The sequence below is a fragment of the Dendronephthya gigantea genome, unplaced genomic scaffold (genome assembly GCF_004324835.1).
Source record: "Dendronephthya gigantea isolate DGI-Jeju-01 unplaced genomic scaffold, DenGig_1.0 000045F, whole genome shotgun sequence".
NCBI lineage: Eukaryota > Metazoa > Cnidaria > Anthozoa > Malacalcyonacea > Nephtheidae > Dendronephthya > Dendronephthya gigantea.
This window is the reverse complement of record NW_021163055.1, coordinates 779,888-796,433: the sequence shown is the minus strand read 5'-3', so window position 1 is coordinate 796,433 and position 16,546 is coordinate 779,888. Positions and strand designations below refer to the sequence as shown.

Genomic DNA, 16,546 nt, shown 5'->3' with positions numbered 1-16,546 from the left:
GTAATAACAACAAAAATATACAAATCATTGAACCGTGATTTCCCAACACAAGTTACGCTCGCACCTGTCTTGTTGGACTTAGCTACTTAAAATTATATGTCCGCTTTTAATTTAAGAGCATGGCATTTTTATCAAGTTTGGTGTAGCTATAAGCAAAGTACACACTATATTTAACTCTTAGCATTTCTTCTGCATTCAAAATTGATTCGATTTTAGTCGTGTTTACCCCAATCATGCATGCCCCCCACTGTATCAGAACAAATACCGTACGTGTTTATCCACAAACGTAACAAAACAACAACCAGGAGAGGGGTAATAACCACAAGAGACAAATTAAAATAGCTCATTTTAAAACGCATTTAAGCGACGGACTTTATCCTAAGATTGTCTAAAGTTACCGCAGTTAACTAGGACAAACGACCGCCGTGTTCTAGCGAACATGGCGATATTCAAATGCCTATGTCTGTTAGGATTGGTTTTACTAAACTCTGTTTACGCGCGAAAACCCGAAACGCAAGATTCGTCCTATCAAATGCTGGGACGCAAGTTTCAAAAGCACATCTTGAAACAGCATATGAATGTCAATGGCGTTCCTTCTCGGCCAGGATCGCCTTTGAAAGGGTCTGCGACAGCGAAAGATCGGATCGAGGAGTCTGCGAGCAAAATCTGGAAAGAAAATGCTCCGCAAATCTACCCTCAGGCTGAAATTGATAGAGAAAATCAACTTTTGTACAACGGGAACTATAAAGACGGGGACATGATGTCCAACTGGGCTGTTGAAGCTTATCCATCATCTAATTCATATGATATCAACCCAGGATGGAATAAAGCAAACCGCATCAAGTTGGATATTCCCATCAAATCTGGTAAACCGGTTATCCCGGGCAAGTCGGGTACTCCTCGCACACCAAGTACCCTCAGAGCACCAAGTACTCCAGGAACACTAAGTATCCCCAGAAAACCAAGTACTCCCGGAACCCCAGGCATTCCCGCAAAACCAAATACCCTCAAAACACCAAGTACTCCGGGGACCCCAGGCACTCCCGCAAAACCAAGTACTTCTAGAACACCAAGTATTCCCGGAACCCAAGGTACTCCCGGAACCCCAGACACTCCCGGAACCCCAGCCACTCCCGGAATACCAATTACAAGAAACCGCGACCTTGCAACAGTTGCAAGCACATTTCTTCCAAGCTTTGAGGAATTCCAACAACTCGCTATAGACGGAACTACGTTTAAGGTAACCGATACTTGTAATGCGGTCGTAAGTAAAACAGACACACTCTACCAACTTAGTCCCAACCCTACGGATTGTATCAACCTTGCTATTCTCCTGGAGAAGGTCCTTCCAAATGGAAAAGCAAACTTCGTGTCCACCACGTTCATGACTTTGGAAAATATCATAATCAGGTCGCTATCACTGGACACCTCTACGAAAGGCGTCGAGATCGTTGCAGCGTACAAAGGTACGGCCACGCTTATCAAGGACATCCTTACCCTGTCAAATATTCGGGCTGGACTGTCGTTTGTTTGGACACGGCCCCAGAAATTTACGTTCGACATCGCAGCGACGTTTTCCGTCGGAGATGTTCCAGTCAAAGTGAGATTGATCAGAAATGAACAAGGTATCGTCTCCTTACCAATATTTGCTTTGTGAAGTTTACTTAATGCTTTTATCTTTCCATTTCCCATTGAATAAATCTCGTTTCTTTTCCACCATCAGGTTACACTTTCACTGCGGAAGCTACCGGCAACATCAGCGCAACTTACATCAAACAGATGTTCAATCGAGAAGATTCATTCCTTCCAGCGAACAGCTTGCAGACCGACTTAACTAAAGCTGGATTTGATTCCTTCATGGTCATAAATCCTCGTCTCCGTGCAGCATTTCTTGATGGCTACGGCTTTCTTTTTGGTGGTTCTGTGAAAATCCTCGATTGGGAACCATTTGACGTGAACGTACTCTTCAACCAGGCCAGCGATTCCCCCACGACCGTTACAATCGCTGTCTACACAGCGAAATTCTCCATATCGAAGATGTTGAAAGATCTATTCAGGATGGATATTACGAGTGTTCCTGTCTTCGGTTCAATCGAAGTTAAAAATTTTGCTTTCTTTATGTCAACGGGCGATGTGGCAGAACCGTTGGAAGTGCTGGATATTGGCTCGGAAGAGGCTCCGTATTCTAAAGGATTGAAGGTAAGTGAATTACCCACAATTTGGCCTGATATATACCAGAGACGGATCATCCGTCTAGACAAACTTGAGCAAGCGAAAGATAGTTCGTCTTCTAGTTCTTCTGTGTGTAAAAAGGACACGGGCAAACGGACGGATCATCCGTCAGCTGGAGTTATCCGTATAGTTCGTCTACTTACTCTGAATGGGTAGTTCGTCTTGATGCATCATCCGTCTGTTAGTATAAAACTACTTCAAGCTAGGCTTATATTGTTTCTATCTTCAAATATTTCACGTGATTTTATATCAAGAATCATTGCTATTCTTCAGGCATCGTTTGATGTCCCAATTGGAGGGAAATCAGTCTCAACATCGATTTCTATCACGCCTACTCAATTACATATTACGATTTCACAAGACAGCGAACTTGATCTCGGGGATGCCGTCAACGAATTCCTGCCGGGAAACGACTTTACCGTGACCTTGAATGGACAAACGAGATTGAAAAACTGGCCCTCGTTCATTCCTGATCCGCTGTCGATAGCTTTGGTGACGCTTGACATGGAGGCAGCCAATCCAAACGGCAGCTGGGCTCTGACAAAAATGAACATGAAACTCAAAATGACCAGCGAGGTCTCTTTGTTTGACAATAAAATTCGCATAAATAATCTTGAATTGGACTTGAACTACGAGAAAGGAGGTGAACCGTCACTTTCTGGCGTTGTATCCGGACAAGTCGCCCTGGGGGCAACGACAGATGTCTCACCAAGAGTTGACGTAACAATACCGTTCCCTTTTGCGAATCAAGAGATCACGTTCACCTTCTCCGATTTTAACGTTGAAAATGTCGTGAAAGCTCTTGCTGGAGCTGACTTCACATTCCCAACCGACTTTCCTGACCTCTTTAAGAACATTCAACTGGACAAGATTGCTTTGGCTTTCAATGAAGCCGGAGAAGTGGACACAGTCTCAGTGGATGCGAGTATCCCTGGGGTGTGGACGATTTTTGGAAACTTTTCGATCGGGAATGTGGCAATACACTTTCAATATGGCAAGTCCGGCGGCACTGAAAAGATATGGCAACTCGTTGTTAGCGGTGAAATTGTTATTGCAAGCTGTACGATAACTGTCGCAGCCGAATTTGGAACGCAACGTGTGTCAGTTAATGTCAAAGGCACAGACTGCTCGGCTTCTGTCGCTGATCTGCTCAAAAAGGTCGAGATGAATCCGTCCATTTTACCGCCGATGATTTCTGGCTTTACAATATTCAATCCACAACTGAACTTTGTATGGGAAAGAACTGGGGAACAGGCTGGATCAAAGTCGATCGCTTTTGCGGCAACCACAAGCCTTTTTTCGCAAAGTGAGGTACGTTAGTCAGGTCATTTAACCAACATAATGTTTAACAGGGAGGGGGGGGGGATGTTACAGTGATGTTAAAGTGTACCGGACGTCGAACTTTTCAAGTGCCGCGCGTAATATCAATGAGCTTTGTTTAGGATTAGTTGAATTCGATTTTGCACAGGAAAAGTTCGACAAATAACAACAATGTTGGCTGATCTTAATTGAACTTGACTGTTGGTTAAATACTAACAAAGACTCTCTTCTCATCCTTAGGTTGAGTTGGCGTTTATCCGAAACGGTGGAAAATCCGCTCTGATTGCTGGATTCGCCGTACAGGTTGATCAGATTCCGGAAATCAGTTTCCTAAGTTCATTGGGATTATCCGATATTGCCGTGGTTTATGTCAGCGAAAAAATCCCGATAGCTCCGTACGAGTTTACTAATGCAGTATTCAACAGTTACATTCAACTGGAGCCGGAGTTTAAAGGATTAACTGTCTATGCTAAATTTGTACCAAAACCAACGGACATGCTTGGGCATATTCTAAGAGAAGGTAATTTCTTGGTTGATGGGTGATACTAGTGCATTCACTCTTCTATAAATTGCAAAGAAAGTCTCTTGTAAAAATGCTGTTCTACATAACAACTTTTTATCGACTAACCATTGATAAAAATTGCATTTTGCAGCGGTGGCAGGGGATCCAGCAATGGCAGCTTCGGCAGGCCAGGAGGTTGCGATTATTGTCAAGATATCTTTCCCTCAAATTATATTTGAACTGGAGATAAACTTAGGAACGGGTCTTCAAATTGGAGCCATCAAAGGATGGAAGTTTACGAAAATGAAATTGATCATCAGTAAAGCGCTTATTGGTCTCTCTCTGAGTTGTTCCATAGACCTGGGAAACGGTGGGCAGCCATCTGTCTTCACAGGCCAAGTTCAGGTGGGTTAAAGTGCCTATACCATGCCAGTTTAAGATATTTTAGAAAACTTTGCAATGCATTTTGATATTGAAAAATTATTACACTTGTTTTGTTGAAGTTCGTTAAATTACCTTCCTCCTCTTCTTCTTCTTCTTTTGTAGTTCACCTTCACAGGCACTGTTACGATATCTTTACTTTGGGAGGGCTCCTGGAAGAATCCATTTGGAATCAGCAAGCGTTTGGAGATTAGACGTTTAGGGTTGGCATTGGGTATAAACCTTGCAAGCTTATTACCAAGTTTCGGCATAACTGGTGCGATCACCGTTGATATACCAAGCGCGTCAAAAATCGATGTTAGCTTGACCCTTTGCATCGATCCTGCAACGCCACAGAAAACCGTATTTGAACTTCATTTTACACGACTTCTACTGGAAGACGTGATCAACCTGTTCGCGGGAAGAGCCGTAAGCTTACCAAGAAAGTTAGCCGAAGTTGGTTTTCCAGATGAGGTGAAAATTTACTTTTCTGTTCAAGGAAATCCGGATTGTTTTGGCAAAAGGTAAAGAGACACGTTGTTTGTTTTCTATTAAAACAAACATAAACTATCTTGGCTTCTTTACCGCAGTACATCCAACTGAATCTTTCCATGGACTTTCATATTATAATGGCAAAAGTTAAACCAGAAGATAAGACAACAATGTGTTATTATTTTTGATATACGCATATTATTTTACCGTTCATGTAGGTATGATCCAGGTGTTGAAATCCACGGTACACTCCAGATTCCTTTCCTTAGTATTCGGGCACGAATTGATCTCAGTATTCAGTTCACGCCGTTTTCCCTTGATGCGAACCTGCAGCTTGATCCAATCATCTACCTTGGCGGTCTCATCAAGGTCGTGGACGCTGATGATGATAGGAAAGGAGCCCACTTGAAAATGCACATCACTGAAAATCTTTCTGAACTTCTTATTGACGGTTCGTGCAGGGTAAGTTGATTGCAAGGTACTCAAAAACAGCCGAACCTGCATTAAGCGGTCACCAACGTGGAATTTGCCAATGGAGGGATCACTGTTATAGTATTTACTAGGAGCCACTTTAAGAGTATTTACTATCACGAAAATTATAGGACTTTGTCACACGCGACCGCTCAACAAAGGGTGACCGCTTAGCCCAGTGTCGCTTAATACAGGTTTAACTGTTACTATTTGAAAAGCTAACGGAATGGTTCTTTCCTTACAGATTGAGATATTTGGGGCAATGATCTCCGTGAAGCTTCAAATCAACCAGGAGAAATTCTTCTTTGAAGGCAGACTGAATCTTTGGAACTTGTTCCAAGTTTATATCCTAGTGGACATTTCAATGACGAAGACCTCACCAAGTGTTCACGTGATCGGAGAAATGCAAAATGATTTGTTCGCTAAGATCAAACAGAAAGCCTCTCAAGCGATCCAAAATGGCGCCCGGGAGATCAACAGGAAAATCGAAGGCGCTCAACGAAAGGTTTCGGATGCCAGTCGCGAGGTCGACAAGCTCCTGGGTACAATTAAGTAAGTCTTAGCCTAGGCATCCCAGAAGTATGTGAGTCCAGTTTCATATGACGGTCTTTGGCGTACGCCGTGAGTCACTGACCGCATGTTAAAGTGAATGCACATACTTCTCGTTCAAAATTTCCGAACCATTTTTTTTTTACTTTTAGCTACCATAAACGAAAGATAGAGGAAGCTAAGCGTGAATGTAGTAGAGCACCGTGGTATAAGAAATATATCTGCATTGGAACTGGTTTCAGAATCGTTTATCACGGAGGTGTTATAGCGGCCTTGTACGTTGCTTATGGCGTTGCCAAGGGAGTTTTGGCGGCGGCCAATCTCTTCCTAAGGGGCGTGTCAGCTATCATTAAGGTACGCAAATATCTAACAATACATCTAACATGATATCTCGGAATATCAAACATGATATCTCGGAATATCTAACATGATATCTCGGAATATCTAACATGATATCTCGGAATATCTAACATGATATCTCGGAATATCTAACATGATATCTCGGAATATCTAACATGATATGTCGGAATATCTAACATGATATCTCGGAATATCAAATTAACATGATATCTCGGAATATCTAACATGATATCTCGGAATATCTAACATGATATCTCGTACTGCAACTTTTATCTCAAAGATTCTAGCAAAAATAGTAAATATTGCTTGTAACGCTGTTTTATCATGACAGTCTACTCATGCACAATATTTCTCTATTCTATTCAATCCATCCAATCAATCCGCACGCCAGCACGCTGGTCTAAACTAGGCCAAAATGAACAGTTTAAATTTGGCTTGCTGTGTCTTATATTTTGAATGACATCGTTCGTATTCTTGCAAACAGGTTGGAGCCCACATTCTTCAACAACTGGTCAATGCAGCGTTGAGTATTATTGATATTCAATATGTGAGATTTGAAGTTGAGATGAACGGTGTTACGAAGAGATTCGAATTCGTAAGTGATTTACTTAGTTGTTTTAATGCCTATACTCATATTATACTGCCAGGTATAGATAGCTTCATTGGTTGTTTTTCCTAGACTTAGAGTTCCAGGAAGAATCATCACTTATTGATCCAAACTATTATTTCATCATCCTCCTTTATCTAGGATGCCAGGATTGTGATTCTTGGGTGGACTTTCACTCCACACTTTGCGATTGATTTCAGCAGCGCGCAATCGGCCAACAACGGCATCAACTCGGCTGGTAACTCAATTTCCGATGAGACCATGAAACAGGTAAAGAAGTAAAGCAGATCTTCATTCAAGAAATTCACCATAAAGTATATTTATTTATTTATTAAACGCTTATTTAAATGAAAATTAATTCAACTTATTGAATCAATATTTTGCTGAATTATACGTAGTTATTTCATGATATTATACATCGTTTAAAAACATGACTATGCGTGTATATTTTGAGTGAAAATACTATACTCAACTTTGGACTACTGGTAAAGTGATGAACTGTTCCTTTTGGAGGCTAGTAAAGACTATAAATTAATGAAGTAGGACTACCATTTGCTGGATAGCTCTATCAGTTCTAATTTCTAAACTCCTAGGAGGTCCAGTAAGGATCATCTCTTATTGATCGAGTGTTACTACAGGAGGAAACCTAAACTAAACTAACTTTATTTATACTGGATAGCTCTATCAGTTCTAAACTGTTCTTCCTAGAGATCCAGTAAGGATCATCTCTTATTGATCCAGTGTTACTACAGGAGGAAACCTAAACTAAACTAACTTTATTTATACTGGATAGCTCTATCAGTTCTAAACTGTTCTTCCTAGAGATCCAGTAAGGATCATCTCTTATTGATCCAGTGTTACTACAGGAGGAAACCTAAACTAAACTAACTTTATTTATACTGAATAGCTCTATCAGTTCTAAACTGTTCTTCCTAGAGGTCCAGTAAGGATCATCTCTTATTGATCCAGTGTTACTACAGGAGGAAACCTAAACTAAACTAACTTTATTTATACTGGATAGCTTTATCAGTTCTAAACTGTTCTTCCTAGAGGTCCAGTATAAGGATCATCTCTTATTGATCCAGTACAGGAGGAAACCTAAACTAAACTAACTTTTATTATTCGATGTAGCTATGAATATCAATTCTAAACTTCTTTAAACGAATTACTGTTCGGTTAACTCGATCGACTATTTTTAATTTCAGAATTAAGCCACAGAACGTAATATAATCCCCTGGCATTTATGCACGGTTTACATTTTACATTTTCAGAAAGTCTAGGTCGTAATCCAGGATTAACTATATTGTTATGCTTTGAAACGAAGCTAAATTAGTTTACTTTGTATGGAGCATATTACAGCTATCTGCAATATACGCCATAAATCTTTCTCTGCATGCTTGTGAAATTTTGACAATGTTCGAGAATAACCTACGACAGTTTCCAACCCGCAAAATATGTAATCACCTCTCGCTGTTAGCACAAATTGAATTGCTTTTATATTTCGATTAAATCTTATGAATATTTTAAAAGTCTCAAAAAATAATTTGAATTTCAGATCTATAGACGTATTTCCCTCGGCTAATTAAGACGTGATTGAGACAATCCGACCGCCACTAAAGTCGGTTTAAAAAAAGTTGAAGAGACGTTTTGTGTACGAGAGTTTGACAAGTATTGAAGAGGCTGTGATTTGTGAAGCGGAGAGGCCTAGTTATATAATCCGTCTAACTAACGGCAAAAAGCTGGCTTTATAAGGTGGCATTAAAATTTGTAATAATGCCTGATTAGAGATATATTGGGTTTTAACTTATACGCGATCTTTGCTAAAACCATTAGCAATCCTGTGTTCCTGGGGTTTGACTGGCGATAAAACTATAAAGCAACGATTTTTGTACCACGCGTTTAAAAGGAAAGGCGACTCTCATATAGAAGCTATGGTTATGTAATTCCTGTCTCGAAACTTATGTAAATATAAGCTAAAGCGATACACGGTTGTAAATATGGATTTGTCGCGTTACGGGACCGGTGTTTTGGGCAGCACCATTGCAGAGTTTGCGAGCAGTTTCTACTTTGTGTTTTGTTCTTGTGTCGCAACGACGCTTTGGCCAAATCACACGGAATCGTCAGTTCTTTTCATCGCAGTTCTTTCTGGCCTCATTCTAGCCGTGGTTTGTGAATGCAGTTTGGAAATTACTAAGGCTTGTGCAAATCCAGTGGTGACAATCGCCTTGTATCTTACACAACGACTGGACAGACTTCGTTTTGTCTTCTTCATTCCCGCTCAAATTCTTGGAGGTAATTATTGGATTTATTTCTTTGAAACTGGACTTAACTCTCCTGTAGAAAGGATGCAAGAGAAATGTAATTTTATATATGCAAATTTTCGGTCTCTTAGACTTAGAAATATATATGCAGTTCTAATTGTACTAAAATTTAACTATTTCTATACTTAGACTTTTTAAGACTGCCGGACCTAGTTGTGCGAATGCAAAGTTCAAAGAAAAGGTTAAGGCCCGCGAATTTTATCACAACGTATAGCCTATCTTTGTCAAGTTCTCATTTATGTATAGATCTCCACGACTGCTTAACTATTTCTGACAGTTATCTGCGGGCTGAAAGACTAATATATTTCATTAAAAGATAACTTCTCAAAAAGGCCGCACTTCAGACTTGTCTATATTCCTCGACGGTAAGGCCGATACGAATAAAAATATCTCAGCATCAATCGCTCTCTCTGATTTATAAATCCAAACTTATTCAGGAAAGCAAATTTCAAAGCTTTAGGGCCCTAAAGGATTGATTAGAATATATTGTACATCGCACAGTTATGGCTTGATTGTTTAACCGCGTTTTTCATCCGGGGATAGTGACACCGTATTCCGTTACTAATTAATAATTGCGGCAGCCCAATATCAACCACAAATTAAATTGCCAGGGATAATTATATCGGGAGAAAATCCAACATCTCAAAGTGGGAAAAACTGAATCTATCTTCATCTGTCTTCAGGAGTCACTGGAGCGGCCTTTTATCGCCTCGTTACTCCAAAGTCAAGTCGTGATGAAACAAACAACAAGTCGGAAATATTTGAAAACGATATTGAACTCATACAAGGCTTTGTGATCGAATTTCTGTTGGCAGTTTTGTTCATATTTGCCTTGTTTCACGTCCTTTTTTCACGATGTGCAGAATGTTGTGGAAGAAACGATGGAAGCTCTTGGAAGATTGGAAGCGTATACACTCTTTGTGTCCTGATTGATGTACGTATTTCATGATTCTATTGATCCAGTGTTACTACAGGAGGAAACCTAAACTAAACTAACTTTATTTATACTGGATAGCTCTATCAGTTCTAAACTGTTTTTCCTAGAGGTCCAGTAAGGATCATCTCTTATTGATCCAGTGTTACTACAGGAGGAAACCTAAACTAAACTAACTTTATTTATACTGGATAGCTCTATCAGTTCTAAACTGTTCTTCCTAGAGGTCCAGGAAGAATCATCTCTTATTGATCGAGTGTTACTACAGAAGGAAACCCATAAACTATGTGCGAACTAACCACTTATAAAAAATTAATAATTTTCAGTTTCCATACACTGGTGGGGGCCTCAATCCATCGTTCCTGTTAGGACAGGCTATTCTGAGAAATCATTGGGCCAACTACGACCGTGTGGATCATTGGGTAATATATGTGATTTGTGACAACTCTGTATCGTTGTTTTTTTTAAAAGAGCCTATCAACATCTTAAAATATGTTGTTTTCGCAAAAAAACCCGACAAATTGCTTGTGAGATTACCATGCGTTTGGCGTTTAGCTAATTGCGGTTCGTGTTCTTTTCTTCCTGAGTTTTTTTCCGATTTACGATATCCGCAGTTATGCACGCGTTTAATGGTCTAATCAGAGCTTATTCCACTGCGTCAGGCACACGTAGGAAGAGTGTAAATTGTGACAAAAACCCTTCAGATGCTCCCGGCTACCAAAATATCGTCGAACACAACTGACACCAACTGATTTTTCATTGTTTTTCATGCGTTGGACTAAAGGTGTCAATTTATTTTGAGTGAAGGTGTTTATTCAGGCAAATGTTTATTGAGGCAAAACCGCGAGGTAATATTATTGATCTCATTTCTGATCTGTTCCAATATAACCAGGGAGCAGCGTGGCAGCGTCTTCAAACAACTTAGCATCAAATGTGGTCGTTATACTGCCAACTGCCTAGAATAGACAAAAACACTTCGGGACGTTTCGACCTGAGGGCCATCGTCAGGAAGTGTTTTGTCTATTCTAGCCTAGGCAGTTGCTATACCACATTTGATGCTAAGTTATTTCTGATCTATTTAGGTATACTGGACAGCGCCAATCTTGGGCGGCGCATTGGGCGGGATTTTATACGAGGTTTGGAAATCAGCTGGCGAATTGAATGATATTGAACGATATAGTCATTTCAAAAGAATGGTTGCTTTGTTGTTCGTACTTGTTCTGGTCATTACTTTTGCAATTGTTGTAACCGTCGCTCTATGAGTGCTGAGAAATACTCAATACTCGCATGGAGAGAATAACACCCCCCTGGCGAGTCAAAGAATCATTAGAAAGATGCTGGTGAGCAGGGGGGGCACTGATAGGATTATTTTGCGAAGGTGGCACACCGGCAGTCGGGTACTAATAACTTTATATTTAATATTTAATACAATATAAATTACAGGTTTAATTTTCACCAGGGGAGGATCATTTCAGGCATGCTCGATGGGGAGCATGCGCGGTGTGGAAGGAATTGACGAGAATAACGTCTGTTGACACAAAACTTTAACACCACACATGGTGGCAGTTTACCGCACAAAGCACACTCGTGTTTCAAAAGGACGTTGCTGTGCTTTTTATGAGATTTCCGACCACAAATATTCTGTTTAAATGCTGTCTTTTTGGTCATCTTTTCATATCAGCGCATGTTTCATATCATGCATTTGCCTTTTAAACGTCCCTATTTGTCACAAACATCGCGTGCTATGATAATTAGTGGCCAACTTCGCTGTAACCTGATACGTTTCATGTTTTTTTTTATACGTCAGGGATATTGTATTTATCATCAAAGATTATTTAAATCTTATCTTTTAGTATTTATTTAAGGGCTCTAAAACTTTGAGTATAAACACTTCTGAGTTCTGCTGGTCTGGGAATATTTAGGTTTGCTCACCAGTGCACATGACAATGGTAATCGTATATGATAATATGAATGTCTAGAAGTGGTTAGTTCACTCTTTTGAATAAAAAACAGTTTTGAGGACTTCGTGAATTACAAGACAGGCAGTGAAAGACGAGTGCTGTATGGAATCTAGACTAGAGGAAACCGTTTGCCTAGAAACATCTAGACCTTATGAGGGAATGTTAGCAAAAGTCTGAATGTCTGATCCAGTTCATTGACCTTCTAGTAGCATTTCATCTTTGTGCTAATCAGATAACGCTGTATTCAGCGATAGTTCCCTTTTATGGCCGACAACAATGAAGCGTGGTAGTTCAGAATCAGACAAAGACGTCGAAGAAATCTTTGTTGTCGTTTCAGCCTGGTATGAAAGTCAGCGCTAGAAACATCGAAGGATTTCTCTTGGTATTTTCAAGAGACTCTCTCCAAACTGAGAGATGCACAAAAATGGGCATTACTGACGAGAGTTGCGTTCACAAAACTGTATCATCCTGAAAACGATAAATCGTTTTTGAATTGCATCCGTTGAGACGATTTTGCGGTGACATACGTTTAAGCTGTTGGACTATTTATAATTATAGGACAGAACAACTTGTCGGTTAAGTAGTTTAAAATAAAAGGGACTTTTCGCGCAACCATTTGGTATGTGCGGATTTCTCGTGGGTGTTCGGACAATCAGACAAAGTGATGTATGCAGATATAACTTTGCAGTATAGGTTTCCTGTTTGGGCAGGCCCTGATCTGAATACGAAATGTTTACTGTTGGACCTCTATAGCAGAAACAAACTGATTGATCTATTGAGTTTGAACAAACTCAACAAAGTTAGTTTAGTTTAGGCATTTTGTCCTGTAGTAACACTGGATCAATAAGAGATTATCCTTGCTGGACCTCTAGAAAGAGGTCATCCTTGCTGGACCTCTAGGAAGAACAGTTTAGAGGTAATGAATCAAGCTAAGTCAGCTTAGGTGTCTCGTTCCTTGTTAGTTCGTCCAATCAAAGATGAACTTCACTGACCCGTCGTCTTGAAAGAACTGTTTTGTCTCTCGGCAAAACGCTTTGAAAAGTACCCTTTTTAGTTTGATCCAAATCTCACAGAATAATATCCGCGTTCATGCCCAAAACCGGGCTCGAATAAAACGCTCCCAAATCCGGTAGTGGGCGCTACTTCGTCCTTCGCAGATTTATCACCCTTTTAGCGCAATGCGCGCGCTTTTATTTGTAATCGTTTAATTACCTAAGTTGATACCCTCGATTAGCCATAATTATATTTAATAATGCATTCTACGTATTGATGCTTTATAAATTAAGGTTAAAGCACTCAGAAACGTCTTGAAAAGTAATCAAAGTTGTACTTTTGGCAACGAGATTTGAAGAGTTGCCATCGACATGCCCTTTCCGCGCGCGCTCACCTCTGCTTCCGGTCATTACCCATATAAGGAGTGTGTTACCTAATATGGCATCCGAGAATAATTTCTAATTTTATGTATTTTGGATGTATCAAGTTGTTTGACGAATGTTTAGTTCATAAAACTTCGTTTTCCCCCCTTTTTCTACCTATGTGAACGAAATCGCTACAAATATGGGTTGTTGCTCGGTGAGAAAGGCCATAGGCGTGCTACAGATATTGCAATTGGTAAGTAATCCAATATAATGCTATTGTTTTGCTCAGTCGAATGTCGCTTGAATTTTATTAAAATCATGTTCGAAAAACGTTTCGAAATTTCTATAAATTTTATTTACTTGCGCGATCGCGTGTGCACTTTAGATGTTTTTGCCTAAAAACTTCACCCGGTACCAAGGCACTAATAGTTTATTTATGGAGAAAATGAAAACAATCCGTTGAGGATTAATAAATCGTCGCTGTATGCATACAGAATATTATTTAAAACTTTGCCGTTTTCTATAAGTATTTTTAACCGTTTTAGATTGCAACTATCGAAAGACAGATCTTCGATTTTCTCGGATTTATGTGGGCGCCGATTTTAGGAAATTTTATGCATCTATGTTTTGTTGTGATCGGGTTGTTCGGCGTCCATCAGTACAGATCGAAGTATGTTGTTACGGTGGGTAATGAAGATATAAATACACAGCTTTATTTTTATCCTGTCAAAATCTCCCTAGCTGTGTTGTATGGATTTCCTACAGAGATTTAAACGGCAGAAGTTTTCGTATGCAACCGGGAAGCCATTAGGTCTTAATTTGGGGAGAATTTGAAGCTTGCATGTTCGCCTAATTTTGCAGTTGAAAATGGATGAATGTCAAATTTTGGAATGCTTTTAATATTGACATAGGGGCTGGAACCTTTAATTGTTCGCGGCTGTTTTTCCCGTTACATTTCGCCTTGTTCGTACTTCAAAATACAAACGGTTTTACCAGACAAAGCAGGTTTTTATCGCAGTTTTCAGCTGTCTTGAGTAAGTCTTTGTTCGGATTTCATTTTTGAATGTATAATTGATAGCAGTCTGGCTATCATCAAATTTAGGCTTTGTTGACAAAAGACATACCTTTTATACCAGATAATCGTTGATAATATATACGGGTATTTGAGCTAAAGGTTATCTCCTATGATTCCTTATCTAAACAACTTGCTTCCTTCGAATTGGTATTTAAAAAATATCTGTGCACGGTTGGAATAATGAATAGTTTATTAGACTGTTGTAATTCGGGAGAGAACAAGAATTTATCCAGAGAAAACGTGGTTTATTGTCCTAAGATTTACTTGCGTGCGTTCTCCAACCCTAACAGTGTATTAATGGTAGAATGATAGAAAAATACACATGTCAAGAAGTAATTTTACATTTTGTATTTGTTTTGAAAGCAAAACAGATTGCAGTGTAGGTGAAGCAGAGTTTTATTGTTCGTATTTTGTAGTATGGTGTCTGGTGTCTAGTTTGGCTTGGGTTAAATCTTTTTGTCATCTCCTTGTACTTAGAGATTGGAGTGGTAACATATGTGAGTAATTGAATCTTTTGCCTAGGTCTTCTTAGGATTAATGTGTGGAGGATTAGAGTTCAAGATTAAGAGATTAGCATGTGTGGAAAATATGATGTTAATCTTTTATTTTTGTAGATGGATGATTGGTTGAGCTTTAAAACCGAGCATATCAGTTGGTTTAAGGAGAATGGCATTGGTTGTAGCACACGTCATGTCAATCAAACTATGAATGGGGCAAAGAAAATGCCGGTCACATCAGGGTGTGTTCTTCAGTTTGAGGTAGTCATCTACAGTATATTTGTTTAATTTGTATCAAAATAAGATGTACTTTTGTAGTCGACAATTTTTGGTACTTTTTTCCTGTAGTATGTGGAGACAATTCAAGCTGGCATCCAGTGCATGTTATCAGTAAGTGTATAAGTCTTTTTGCTGTCTGATTTGCTGTTTATTATGTCTGTTTGTTATTTTTTGAGCTAAGCAACATCACTAATGTCTGTGATTTATTTTTTATAACAGATTTTAGCATTTCCATTAGCCTTCTTCCTGGCAAAAAACCTGCATGAAGAGGATGACAGATGTAAGTGATAATAATGAGCAATTAAATTGAATTTTCTACAGATAAATATGATTCTGCATTGAAAATGATTGCTCGTTTATCTTAGCTTCAGGTCATTTTAATTCACTGAATAAGTGAAATTCTTTTTATTTATTTTAGTTGATTTTATTGGTGGTTTTGACTCCCATTCTGCATACGAGCCACCATCAAAATCATCCAAACTGCGTATGGAACCATTGTAAGTCACACAGTAGCATATAATCTCACATGTAAGTCATGCATTCACATTTTGTAGTCATACATTAACAGCATATAATTATAGTCTGGTTAGTTTAGTTTAGGTTTCCTTCTGTAGTAACACTGGATCAATAAGAGATGATCCTTACTGCACCTCTAGGAAGAACAGTTTAGAACTGATAGAGCTATCCAGTATAAATAAAGTTAGTTTAGTTTAGGTTTCCTTCTGTAGTAACCCTGGATCTTGTAAGCAAGAGCTGATAAAACTAACAAATTATGATTTTTTACTATTTTTCTAGACAATCATAACCAGGCGAATTTAGCCAAAGAAAAGAAGAGTAATACACCCAACTTTGTGGTAGATGTATCCTTGCTGAAATCTGTCTCAATTGTAAAATTGAAGGTTATTAATCTGAACAAAAAACAGGCCATTTCAAGACGAAACTATAGGAGATATAATGCTATGAAATTAAACTTCAGTCTGTAAAAAAATTTTGATCCTGCTAGGACCGAGATTTCTAAATTTTTAACTCTGTTGTACTTTTGAAAATATGAACAGTTGGTCCAATGCTCCAGTAAATTCTATTAAAGCGCGTCTTGCAACGAAATTTAGGGCAGAGAGTTGTGTTGCCAAGGATCACTGCATATCAAAAAGCATCGTAAAAATTACGG

At 39.1% G+C, this 16,546-nt stretch overlaps 2 protein-coding genes across 4 annotated transcripts; both read left to right on the top strand.

Moving 5' to 3' along the window:
• The first annotated feature begins 377 nt into the window (after positions 1-377).
• Positions 378-7,261, top strand: LOC114527617. Its single transcript, XM_028549317.1, has 11 exons — positions 378-1,625; positions 1,724-2,199; positions 2,506-3,543; positions 3,793-4,072; positions 4,206-4,459; positions 4,601-4,998; positions 5,185-5,428; positions 5,682-5,989; positions 6,139-6,340; positions 6,831-6,941; positions 7,095-7,261. Exons 1-11 carry the CDS (start codon positions 440-442, stop codon positions 7,233-7,235), a joined length of 4,638 nt encoding a protein of 1,545 aa, XP_028405118.1. The 5' UTR covers positions 378-439; the 3' UTR covers positions 7,236-7,261.
• Positions 7,262-8,559: 1,298 nt separating this feature from the next.
• On the top strand, positions 8,560-16,545 carry LOC114527484 (sodium/potassium-transporting ATPase subunit beta-1-interacting protein 1-like). Of its 3 annotated transcripts, XM_028549151.1 has the most exons (11): positions 8,570-9,245; positions 9,958-10,208; positions 10,535-10,630; positions 11,291-13,780; positions 14,073-14,210; positions 15,019-15,099; positions 15,217-15,360; positions 15,448-15,489; positions 15,598-15,658; positions 15,797-15,875; positions 16,174-16,545. In XM_028549151.1, the coding sequence occupies exons 4-11, from the start codon at positions 13,727-13,729 to the stop codon at positions 16,181-16,183; spliced, it is 609 nt and encodes a 202-aa protein (XP_028404952.1). In that variant the 5' UTR covers positions 8,570-9,245; positions 9,958-10,208; positions 10,535-10,630; positions 11,291-13,726; the 3' UTR covers positions 16,184-16,545. The 3 variants fall into 3 exon arrangements, with proteins under 3 accessions (XP_028404951.1, XP_028404952.1, XP_028404953.1); XM_028549152.1 differs by lacking the exons at positions 8,570-9,245; positions 9,958-10,208; positions 10,535-10,630 and having other exon boundaries at positions 13,019-13,780; positions 15,797-15,906; XM_028549150.1 differs by lacking the exons at positions 14,073-14,210; positions 15,019-15,099; positions 15,217-15,360; ... (2 more) ...; positions 15,797-15,875; positions 16,174-16,545 and having other exon boundaries at positions 8,560-9,245; positions 11,291-12,048.
• Position 16,546: the final 1 nt, after the last annotated feature.

Bases quoted from the DNA above. Each gene is read 5' to 3' on its own strand.
- LOC114527484 (XM_028549150.1), top strand. From the start codon at position 8,951: ATGGATTTGTCGCGTTACGGGACCGGTGTTTTGGGCAGCACCATTGCA. The intron at 9,246-9,957 runs GTAATTATTGGA...ATCTGTCTTCAG, and splicing joins TCCCGCTCAAATTCTTGGAG to GAGTCACTGGAGCGGCCTTT. The intron at 10,631-11,290 runs GTAATATATGTG...TGATCTATTTAG, and splicing joins ACGACCGTGTGGATCATTGG to GTATACTGGACAGCGCCAAT.
- LOC114527617 (XM_028549317.1), top strand. From the start codon at position 440: ATGGCGATATTCAAATGCCTATGTCTGTTAGGATTGGTTTTACTAAAC. The intron at 3,544-3,792 runs GTACGTTAGTCA...TCTCATCCTTAG, and splicing joins GCCTTTTTTCGCAAAGTGAG to GTTGAGTTGGCGTTTATCCG. The intron at 5,429-5,681 runs GTAAGTTGATTG...CTTTCCTTACAG, and splicing joins TTATTGACGGTTCGTGCAGG to ATTGAGATATTTGGGGCAAT.